The sequence below is a fragment of the Leptonychotes weddellii genome, unplaced genomic scaffold (genome assembly GCF_054177405.1).
Source record: "Leptonychotes weddellii isolate Sample4059 unplaced genomic scaffold, ASM5417740v2 HiC_scaffold_3060, whole genome shotgun sequence".
Lineage (NCBI taxonomy): Eukaryota > Metazoa > Chordata > Mammalia > Carnivora > Phocidae > Leptonychotes > Leptonychotes weddellii.
Genome location: NW_027902460.1, coordinates 1,225 through 12,903, shown reverse-complemented (window position 1 = coordinate 12,903; position 11,679 = coordinate 1,225). Strand labels below are relative to the sequence as shown.

General features: G+C 54.0%; 1 protein-coding gene across 3 annotated transcripts; it reads right to left on the bottom strand.

The window, feature by feature from the left end:
- Nucleotides 1-63: 63 nt before the first annotated feature.
- LOC145719117 (receptor tyrosine-protein kinase erbB-3-like) lies at nucleotides 64-10,100 on the bottom strand. Of its 3 annotated transcripts, none has more exons than XM_081810625.1 (12): nucleotides 9,823-10,100; nucleotides 6,248-6,399; nucleotides 5,312-5,498; nucleotides 4,508-4,633; nucleotides 3,797-3,862; nucleotides 3,282-3,400; nucleotides 3,035-3,176; nucleotides 2,568-2,681; nucleotides 2,372-2,492; nucleotides 702-775; nucleotides 438-528; nucleotides 64-355 (listed from the first exon to the last, which is right to left on the bottom strand). In XM_081810625.1, exons 1-12 carry the CDS (start codon nucleotides 9,902-9,904, stop codon nucleotides 322-324), a joined length of 1,308 nt encoding a protein of 435 aa, XP_081666751.1. In that variant the 5' UTR covers nucleotides 9,905-10,100; the 3' UTR covers nucleotides 64-321. The 3 variants fall into 3 exon arrangements, with proteins under 3 accessions (XP_081666751.1, XP_081666752.1, XP_081666753.1); XM_081810626.1 differs by having other exon boundaries at nucleotides 64-341; nucleotides 9,823-10,099; XM_081810627.1 differs by lacking the exon at nucleotides 9,823-10,100 and adding an exon at nucleotides 6,806-9,437.
- Nucleotides 10,101-11,679: the final 1,579 nt, after the last annotated feature.

Below are 11,679 nucleotides of genomic sequence, written 5' to 3'. Positions count from 1 at the left end.
GGAAAAATGACCGTGCAGTGGATTCATTTTCTTTTTTTTTTTTTTTTAAAGATTTTATTTATTTGTCAGAGAGAGACACAGTGAGAGAGGGAACACAAGCAGGGGGAGTGGGAGAGAGAGAAGCAGGCTTCCCGCGGAGCAGGGAGCCCGATGCGGGGCTCGATCCCAGGACCCTGGGATCATGACCTGAGCCGAAGGCAGACGCTTAACGACTGAGCCACGCAGGCGCCCCGGATTCATTTTCATTCCACACATTTGCTCTGGGCCAGTCAGACCAGTAAGAGCGATTCCCCTTCCTTCTGCCTTTTCCCCTTCAAACTGTCAGACCCCTTGGGCATGCTCTATGAGACAACACCTGTATTTCACTCCAGGATGCCTGAGAAACGGGGTTCACTGCCTGGGTTCATCCGACCACCGCCACCCTCTTCACTACTCACTTGTACAGGCTTCTGCCCCCAATGGTTGTCAGGTTGGAAAAGACACTGAAGTTGTGCATGTGCGGAGGCCAGGACTGGATGTTCAGGTAACCTGAGGGGTTGGAGAGAGGCACGTGAGCAGGGAGTCCTCTCCCTTCGCTTCCTCAGGTTCTACAGGTCCCCTCTCCTCTCGCCTGGGACATGATTCTGTAAGTAGTTATACAACAGTCTGTGCCGGTGGTTCACCTCCTCCTCCTAGAAAAGGCACCCTCTCCTCCCGCTCACCTGTGATCTCCCGTACTGTCCGGAAGACACTGAGCTTCTCAGGGTCCAGGGCAGGGATCTTGTGCCAGGGGTCTCTGGAGAGAACAGTAAAAACCAGTCAACAAGGTAGAAGTAGAACCCAGTAGCAAGAAGCATGCCTAGCCTCAGAAATTAGTTTCTAAATACCATTCTCCACTAAAAGGAAACAGGGCTCCTTGGAGAAATGGCTAGGGCAGGAGAAATAGAACAAGTTTATAGCAGCCGATGCAAAAAAGTAAGGAAGCGCTCAGAGAATGAAGGGTACAAGCCCAAAAAACACAGGATCTGGCTTGAAGAAGCCCCCAATGGCCAGATCAGAGACACCTGACCACCAAAATAATGACTATAAAAGATTTTAAAGGACTGAACAAAACAGGTATCAATCAATCAATCAATCAGTGGAAGGGAAGACTCTTCCTAACACTAAAATGCCAACAAATAAATGCAGAAGGAATAAGGAATAATGGAATTAGAAAATCATCATGTGGCAACTCTCATTAAAAAACTGATTCAGGGAGGGGCGCCTGGGTGGCTCAGTCGTTGGGCGTCTGCCTTCGGCTCGGGTCATGATGTCCTGGGATCGAGCCCCACGTCAGGCTCCCTGGCCGGCGGGAAGCCTGCTTCTCCCTCTCCCACTCCCCCTGCTTGTGTCCCTTTTCTCGCTGTCTCTCTCTGTCAAATAAATAAAAATTAAAAAAAAAATCTTAAAAAAAAAATTGATTCAGGGGACACCTGGGTGGCTTAGTCGGTTAAGCGTCCAACTCTTGGTTTCAGCTGGGGTCATGATCTCAGGTCATGGGATCGAGCCCCGGGTCAGCTCTGTGCTCACCTCCTTCTCCTTCCCCATCTGCTTCTCCCCCAACTCCCATGTGCTCTCTCTCTCTAATAAATAAATAAATATATATATAAATAAAATCTTAAAAAAATTGATTGGTGGAGCATGTGACTCTTGGTCTCAGGGTTGTGAGTTCAAGCCCCATGTTGGGTGCAGAGATTACATAAAGATAAAATCTTAAGGGGTGCCTGGGTGGCTCAGTCCATTAGGCATTGGACTCTTATTTTGGCTCAGATCATGATCTCAGGGTCATGAGATCGGGCTCCGCATGAGGCTGTGTGCTTGGCATGGAACCTGCTTGGGATTCTCTCTCTCCCTCTCCCCCTCACTCCCCCACCTCTTGCTCTCTCTCTCTCTGAAATAAATAAATAGAATAAGTAAAATCTTTAAAGAAAGAAGTAGGAGGACACAATGTCCTTGTCCCCTGCCATTCAGCTAGATGGTATCAGATTGCTTAGGGATGTCTCTGAGGGGATTCAAGTCCCGGGTGGGAAACAGAGTTAGGTATGGTTAGGTACTGTGTGACCTCTAAAATTTTATGATTTATATTCCTTTTATTTTTTCTTTAATTTTTTAAAAAGATTTTTATTATTTATGTATGTATGTATGTATGTTGAGAGAGAGAGAGAAAGCAGGGGAGGAGCAGAGGGGGAGGGAGAGAATCTCCAGCACAGAGCAGAATGCAGGGCTCGATTTATATTCATGATATGATTTATATTCCTAATCAGCTGCCCATATGAAGGGTTGAGCCAAATGCAATGAACTGTGTGGGGATGGATGGAGTGGAGGATTAGAGAGAGGAAGCAAAATCTCTAACCCATTGAGGCCAGTGATAAGAAAGTCCAGGTTGCCCAGGATCTTGGTGCAGTTCACAAATCCATCAATGTTGCTAGAGTCCACAGTCTGGAAGCGGCTCCCAGAGCCTGTCCCCTCGCAGGCTGTAAACACAAAAGAGGCTCAGTGGGTGGGGCCTCATTGGTCTCTTCACCACCTCCTCACCATCTCCTACTCACCTTTGGGGCACAGGCCCCCACAAGGTTCACACATCTTAAGTCCATTTTTATCTACTTCCATCTTGTCGGGAGGACAGGCCCGGACACAAGACGTTTGATCCACCACAAAGTTATCTAGGAGAGAGGAGGGCGCCATTAGAGACGAGGGAGAAACACTGCCAACGACCAACTGAACCTTGCTCCCTCCTGCTCTGTGCTGGATTGTCCCAATCCACCACCCAAGGTTCCTTAAGCACTGTCCTATGGATGAGAAAGGCCCTTTGCTCTTTGTTGCAGAACTAGGAGCAACTGCTAAAAATCATGGGGAAGCAGATGGGCGAGCAGGACAAAGGGATCATTCACTGGAGGTGGTTAGACGATCACAACCTACGTCCTCTATTTACCACCCAACTTGATCTCTTTTACCTCCTAAAATTTTGTCTAAAATTCTGGTTCCACTACCATTGTTCCTCTTCTTAGGCACTTACGAGGACAGCTGGCTACACAAACTCCACCATACTGATACTTGGTGTGGGGATTGGGTTCCAGCTGGAAAGTTAGCTTGTTGTAGACAAGAGGCTGTGGACACTGGCGTACACAGGCCCCACTGTCATTGAAGAGTCGACAGGCCTAGGGACATAGGAGATTCATAAAACTCACGTTATGTGTGTGTCCCTACTTCCTCCCCAAAGCCCACATCCCCATTTCGGAATCTGGGCAAATGGTGGTACATACAAAGCAGTCTGTATCCTGAGGGCCTGAGCAGCCTCCTGCGCACTCATCATGGCAGCACTGGTTGGGGTTGGGCCCAAAGCAGTGACCGTTACATTGAGGGGCACAGATGGTCTTGGTCACTATAGAAAGAGAGAAAGCATGGCAGTCAGGGCTCTTAAGACTGTACTGCGGCCAGGGCGCCTGGGTGGCTCAGTCGGTTAAGCGACTGCCTTCGGCTCAGGTCATGATCCTGGAGTCCCGGGATCGAGTCCCGCATCGGGCTCCCTGCTCGGCGGGGAGTCTGCTTCTCCCTCTGACCCTCCCCCCTCTCATGTGCTCTCTCTCATTCTCTCTCTCTCAAATAAATAAATAAAATCTTAAAAAAAAAAAAGTACTTTGAGAATGTACTGGGGCCCGTGCTCACCCTCTTGCCCTCTAGGCTTGTCCCTACCCACAGTGTTGACATAGGTTGGTGGCGGGGGAGAAGGGATACGAAAGTGTATGAGCTTGACGTTTTTGGAGGGGAGTAAACTCACATGTCTGGCAGTCTTCTGGGCTAGGACCCCAGCATCGCCCCTTGCAGGCCTCATGACACGGGGGACCTGGTTGGGAAGGAAAGCAACACAAAGAGCTGTCAGGGCTAAGAAAGGCTTGCTTGAGTCAACAGGGTATGACGTCAGCACACAAGCACCCCAGTCCCTCGAAGCGAAGAGCCAGGGCAGTGTCCCTCCTTGCCCTTGCGGAGCAGGGCTGGGCTCAAGTGAACCTGTCAACAAGGGGTGGAGCCACACCTCCGCAGCACCCACAGGGCAGCTGAACGGGAGAGTCTGGGGCAGTTGCCAAGCTCGGCCCCAGTCCCAACCCAGGAACTTGGTTCCTCCTTGGCAAACTGAAGCCAGTAGGAATATGTGTGTGTGTGAGTGGACAGGGAGCAGCAGACTGTGATCAGGGGGAGGCAGGTTCCAAGAAGAAGGGAGAATGTTGTAATGAAAAGAGATGTGGATATGGAGTCCAAAGATCTGGCTTCCCCACTTAGTACACAGACATCTTTTGCTCCTTTTCTTCACATAATGCTTTGGGAGTCTGGATTCTAGGAGGCTGACCTGCTCTCTCCTTGGCAGGTCTAGGGCCTGAAGTGTTGCTTTTCGGTGGAGAGGTGGGTCCAGATTAGGGATATAATGATGATGGTGAAAGGGGTCACTCTGTTTGGTGGGGGTAGGGGAGCAGTCTTGATCATGGTCACTCACAGCTCCTGCCATTGTCCTTCACCACTATCTCGGCATCTCGGTCCCTCACGATGTCCCTCCAGTCGATTGTGTCCATGTGACAAAGCTTATCATTCTTCTCAATATAAACGCCCCCTGACAGAATCTCTGAGGTAGGGAAGAGAAGTGACAGGGTTAAGGGCTACAGCAGACCTCCTCTTCCCTCCCCCTCCCCCTGCACCAACCCAAAAGGCCACCCAAGACTCAGGAGAAGGGGAAATGGGGCAGACAAGGATGTCTAATTAAATCCAAACTGCAGAGAAGGCTTGCCTTGTAAGATAGAGGAGGAGCCAGGCCAAAAGAAACTCCGGCCTCCTCAGACACCTGTCCAGATCCGGTTTAGCCAGTGGGGGAGGGGAAAGGAAAGAAAGAGAGAAGATCCCTGACTCAATCACCTCCTTCCTCCACCCTACCTGTGTGTTTTCCAACTGACTGGGACAGGGAGAAGTAAAAGGTAACCATGTGTTATTTAACCCCATATTCCCCCCAGCTTGTGGGGAATTGTGCGGGGGAGGAGATAGGATTCCCATTCCCAGGGATGGAGGGACATCAAAGTACACTGTACTTTAAAGGCAGAGGAGTGGGTAACAGATCTAGCTCCAACTCCAGCCCCGTGGGACATGAGGACCCTCCCCCTGGGGAGTAGTGGGCCTTTAGACCACAGTAGTCAAGGTGATGGGCCCCATGAAGGGGGCACTTAGCGAGCAGTCCTGGGTTATCATCGAGGAGGCCCCTGCCTGCAGGTTGGTTGAGGGGCAAGACTAGAAGGAATCGTCAGGAACTGACCAGTGAGCTGAGTAAAGCGGAGCTGGCGCAGAGCATGGCTGGAGTTGGTGTTATAGTTCAACATGACAAAGATGGCAAACTTCCCATCGTACACCTGCGTCCCCCGCACCACCCGGAGGTTGGGCAGTGGCAGCGTAGAGAACTCATTCATGGCCACGAGGACATAGCCGGTCACTTCTCGGATCCACTGTGATGGAACAGATTGTGTCAGTGGGAGGGAAAATAGGGAAAAAAGCCTCAATCTCCTCATTAAGGAATCCCTAACCCCTCTAATTCTTTCTTTTTTTTTTTTTTTAAGATTTTATTTATTTATTCGAGAGAGAGAGAGAGAGGATAAGAGAGACAGCACGAGACGGGGAGGGTCAGAGGGAGAAGCAGACTCCCCGCTGAGCAGGGAGCCCGAAGTGGGACTCGATCCCAGGACTCCAGGATCATGACCTGAGCCAAAGGCAGTTGCTTAACCAACTGAGCCACCCAGGCACCCCTCTAATTCTTTCTAATTCCTACTGTGGAGTAGAGAGTAGCTGGTGTCACACTGCTGTGTCCCTTCTGCCAAGGAAGACAGGTGGCAGAAGTGACTGAGGAATTCTAATCTCCTACCCTTTCCTTCTCAAAGCTCCTCATGCCAGGAGGGTCCTTGCTTGGTCCCTTCCTCATCTTCCTAGGTTCCTCTCTCCCTTGGCCCCTGGTGCAGAACACTATCCCACCCCCACCCGCTTCTCATCGCCAGCCCCTGTGCATCCCTGGTGACAGCGACCAGACCAGAGGTTCCAGATTCCAGTCACTGCCCCATAAACACACAGGCTGGGATCTTCGGAACTGCAGAGTTTTAGGAATGCTGAACTCCAGCAGAGGGTAGCCCTGAGGAAGGGAAGGAGGCTTCTGTGGGGAGGATTAAGGGGGAAGAGGTTGAGGTAGGGAGTCAGGCACTCTAACCTGCAGGAAGGAGAGGTCAGCATTGTGTCCTGTGAGCACAATCTCAAGGTTCCCCATCACCACCTCGCACCTCTCGTAGAGCTTGTACAATGTCTGGTATTGGTTCTCGGCATCGCCCGTCACACTCAGCCCATTCAGAGTCCCAGGACACACTGCTCAAAGGGGAGGTAAGAATGACAGAGAGCTGGACACAAGTTTTCAGCCTGGTCCCCCAAAACCGTCCCCTGGGTTGCCCTCCTACAGTAACATTCAACAGGATTAGGAAGCAGCCGCCTCCAATCGTCACCCCTAGAGAGAGAAATGAAGGCTTATGTTGGACTGAGAGCCTTAATCCCGCCTCTCGCAGAATCCCCTCACCATCTCTCTGAACAGGCAGGTGAAAAGGTTTCCCTCTTCCACCAGGGCCTTCCTCTGTGCCTCTTTCAGGTACGACTTTGGGTACTAAGGAGTTAATCAAAGAGGATGTAGGGTTTTCTTTCCCTCCCTAGAGAGGTTAGAAAAGGACCACAACTTGGTTACCCTCCTCTTCCCTTCCCCCTCTCTGACCAGGGTACTTACTTCTCTACCCCATCCTGCCTCTCTCTAGGTCCTGGAATAAATATCTCTTTGGGGCTAGCACACAGCCCCTATTGTGTCTACTGAGGGTGGGATGGGGGCAGAGGGTGGGGGCAGTGCCCAGGGCCACAGTTCAGCCCACAATGAGGCAATTCTATCTAGGAGGAGGGGGCTGCTCCACCCTGTCCCGAGACACCCTGTCCTCAGTAGCACCCGCCCCCCTCCACCCACAAGCCTTAGGCTCAGGCAAGTGACCTCACTAGAGGGGGAGCTCTGGTGGGGAGAGGGGGTCAATGTGAGCTTTGTCTTTGAAGCTGAAAGATAAGGAGCTGGTTGCCTACCCCGCACCCCCCTTCCTAAACTCTGGCTTCCCTTTTCCCTTCCCCTATCCCAACACACCCCAGGTCCTCGGCCTCACATTTTCCAGTCAATACACCGTAGCCTGGAGGGAAACAGCAGAGGATTGCCCCCATTCTAAGCCTTCCACCCGATTTCATTGTCAAAAGATTCATTAAAAAGCTTTCCAACATGGCAATCCTCATGAGGTATGCCAGTCTTGGGGGTTCACTTGACCTTGTAAGTATGGAGGATACAGGGGCTGTGCGAAATCTTGGTCCCTGAGGCCCTACCTCTGTCTCTTTCCTCTGCTCACTGAAAGACTATGGGGAGGGTGGGGGGTAGATACCACCTGTTCCAACCACCCTTCCCTGAGGCGCTGGCAGTTTAGTAGGAGGCGGGAGTGGGAATGGAGGAAGGGAGATTAGTGAGGCCCCAACCCCTCCTCCTAGATACACCCCTAGGCTGACCACTTGACCTTTGAGGGCTCCCATTCCCTATGGCTCCCCACAATGCGAAGGAAGGGGGTAGGCTAGACCCAGCAGAGGGGTAAACGGGCTGGGAGCTCGCAGAGGAGCCTGGGAACTCTAGGGTCCTTGGGCTGAAAGGAAAGAAACTAGGAAGGTTAGTCATTTAGGGAACAGCCCCACCCTAAACCCCTTCCTGGCAGGACACCCCCTCTTCCAAGTCAAGGCGCCAATCCTTCTCCCCAGATAAGGAAGGAGCCAAGATTACTGCACAGAGAAATGGGGTATGTGATGTGTTTGTGTACATTCATGTGCGACCTACACTCACACACACACACACACACACATAGACAAGCATGTGCCCAGCTCCCCCACTGGCCCAGAAATCCATACTGGTTCTGTCCTTGGGTTTCCTTATAAGGAAGTATTTCAGGTGGCCCCATCCATCCCACCTGCCTTTATAGTGTTTGTGTAGACTCTGTGTCTGTGTCCGGAAGGCTACAGTGTTAGAGGCCCCGTTCTCTGCCACCCTGAGGGTAAAGTCCATATTACACAAACAGGGAGCAAAGGGCCTGCTCAGGAAAAGAACGTGAAAACCACCTCTAAGGAGAACAAGCAGCTTGGGGAGGAGGGCAGGGGGGAAGGAATAATAAAAATCCCTGCTGTACCCAGGCACCAGGGGCCTAGGGAGGGGCCTGGGCGCTCCTTTGGTAGAGAGCACTGGGGTGGGTCAGACCAGGAATCTCCAGCCCCTCCTCAACCAGAGGCCTCCTCTCCAATATCCCCCACCCCCATCACAGCCAGGACAAAGGGACTATAGAAGGACTGAGACAGGGCCGGATGCCCAGAGGCTGCAGGATCCAGATAAAGGGTAAAGAAACCCAACCATGCCTGCCTCCTGTCTCCTTCAGGGAAGGTGGCCAGGATCTGGGACTCCTGGGTTCCTGGGGGAAGATTCTGAGAGTCTGGATGGGACCCTGATGCATTCTATTTGGTCCCTCCCACTCCAGTCCCCAGACCCCCGCCCTCCACCAGCTGGGAGTTTCACATTCAAGATCCCAGGTCTAAATTTAGGCCCAGCAACTGTGGGGGAAGCACAGGTGTTTCTCCCACTCCCACTCCGGGGAAGAGGCCCTGGCTGTGCCAAACCCCAAGCTGAGATCTGGGGGAGGGGAAGAGATCAACAGGATTCCTCCAATGCGAGCAACACCAGCACTCTCAGGTGTCCATGGTCCCAGAGACACCCCAAGGGGGTGGGCTCGGATGGATGGGAGGTGGAGGAACCCATGAGCAATGTGACTCTTGTCTAGACTCCAGGGGACAGAGTCCGACAATAAACAGACTGTAGGTGTGGGAGAAGCTGGGGATTTAGGAAGGACTCCCAGGACAGGAAGCTCAGAAGGTGGGAGATGCCCTGTTGGTCTCAGGTTGGGGAGGGAAAAGACAAACTGAGAAACACAGGCTGGAAGTCCTTGACCCTCCAGCTCCTGGCCCAGAGCCTTGTACATAGTAGATGCTCAATAAAAATTAGTTGAATTGATCTGGGTCTTGACAGAGAGGTTGGTCAAGTCGGGACCAGCCAGCTTTATTATTCTCAGGAAAAGAGGGAGGTCAGCCTCTGCGTGCCCTCTCACCCTGATGTCACCTGTACTTGGCCCTTTGGTTAGTCTCAGCCCTTCCCAGGGCAGGCCGACTCACGGAAGAGGAGGTGCCACTCTTGTTTTTCCAAACGTAGAGAACAACAACCCCCTCCAACCCTTCCATAGCTCCGCCCTGTCGGCAAAACAACGAAACTGGAGGTACTGAAACCCGAGGGATGGGCTTGGGGAATGAACTGAGGCCCCCCCCCACCCCGCCAAGACCTCCACCTCCGATCATCTCCTCACGTTTACAGAACGGAGGTCCCAGCCCCCTCCCTACATGTAGGGCCCCTCGGAAGCGTGATCTGTCTCGGCGTCAGCCCCCCCGAGAGAGAGACAAATTAGAAGGCCGGCGACGCGCTGCCGAGGGTTGGGGGGGGCGGGGAGGGTGGTCAGGAATCCCGACCCCGCCCGGACCGCGCCGAGAACCCGACCTGACGGTTCCTGCCTAGGTGGTCCCAGCGGACCCGGGTCGGCACCCCAACCTCGCCCCGCCCCAGCTCCTGCCCTCCAGGATTCCGCGCACTCGGTTCGGGATCCCAGGTTCCGAGACGGCCGGTGATCCCGCGCCGCTTACCTGCCTGGGAGTTGCCCACCTCGGAGCCCCGGGCCAGGTTGAGAAGGAAGCCCAGCACCTGCAGAGCCGCGTTCGCCCTCATGACTCCAGCGGAGGGTGAAGGCAGCCCCGCCGAATCCGGCCCGGGGCGGGGGGACGGGGGGCGCTGGACTAGGACATCGAAGCGGAGCCACCTGAGCCGCCAGCGACTTGGTAGCGGCGGCAGAGGAGGTTGCAGACTGCAATCGGAGCCGGAGCCAGAGTCCGGGGCGGGATAGCAGGGGAGGGGTGTACGTCTGTGAGAGGGCGAAGGAGGGAGCGCAGGGGGAGGGGGTGAGTCACGGCCGCGCCCCCTCCGGCACGAGGCTGGCGTGGAGACGGCTGGAGCCGCGCACTGGCCGCCCCGAGCGCGCCCCACGCCCCAGTGCGTGTCCGTTGGGGCCACGCACATCGAGCGTCGGCCTCACCCTAAGTTTTCTTCGGGAGCTGGACTAAGGGGAGGCCAAGATTCCAAACGCCCCCAAATGCCTCCAAAGGGAAAAGGTACTGGGGGTGGGGAGAGCGCTTCAAAGCCCGGCCCCCTGAAAGTTGGCCTCGCCCATTAACCAAATCACTCAACTTCCCTAGCCGGTTGGGTCACTTGGGGGATTTTCTCTCTGAATATGAATGTTTTTTTCTGTGTGTTTTTGAGGAGGAAGGTGTTGGCCTCACGCTCAGGCCACCTCAGTTTCCCCGGAAGCCCTTCGAAACCCCATAATTCATCTACCCTGCCGAGGAACCCGAGCCCTAGAGACCGCGTGAAATCGCACTGTCTCGGGCCGCTTCCTCCTCCAGACCCGGCGCCGGCCCGGCCTCTCCGGGGGATTTGGCTGGAGGGACGGGGGCGGGGGCGGTTTCCAGCCTGGGAACAGTCCCGAAGCCCGCCTTTTCACTTCCACCCTGGGAGGGGCTCCCGCACCTGTCGCGGTCCACTCTGCTGCCCCCCACGGCCGCCTGGGAGAACAGCTGCCTCCCCTTCCACACTGGAGTCACCGCGCCGTCGGGGCGGCCGGAGTTCCCGCCGGTTTACTGCGGACCCACACCGGCAACCCGGTCCCCACTACAGGCGCTCGCACCTTCTCGGGCGCTCTCCAAGCCCGGGCTCGCGCAGGAAAGGGGGACGCAAAGAGGGCACTAGAGACTGCGTCCACGAACGGCACGGACCCCCGGCACCTCCAGCACCAGCTCCCAGATCCCGGCCGTAGGCGGTCCGGCGCACCGCGAGTGGCTGCCCCAAACCCTGCCAGCCTCCGGACGGATCCGATGGGCGCCCCCTGGTGCCCAACGCGCGGCAGTGAGGCCCCACCCAACGTCATATTTCAAATCTCTTAAGATTGGCATTCCGGATCTCGTCCAGAGAGCCTAATTATTTTCCTAGGTTTCAAGCCTAAGACCCAGAACCTTGATGAAGAAAAATTTTGCCCCTTACTGAGCCAAGACTGCCGGCTAAAATTCTTTATAAACTGGCTCTGTATTGATATGCCCGCGGGGCCCCTATTCTCTACTGGAGCCTTACCTTTGCCCTCAGGCGTTGGCCTTGCCCTGGACACCTGCAGAACAGTCATAATAGTAATAGCAACAGGGAAAACATTAACATATACATACATATATCACTTCATTTGCAAACGTTTCCTCAAACTTAGATAATGTTTAACTTAACATAAACATGTGAGGTAGGCAACATCACTCCGTTTTACAGAACTGGAAATGTGTGAATCTTCCAAGGTCATGCACTTGGTAGCAGTGGATCAAGTGTATCAGGAGAGGGAGCGTGGGGTTTTGCGTAGATTTCTTCTGTCACAGAGACTGGAGCTTCATCTGCTCAGAATCAAGTTCTCA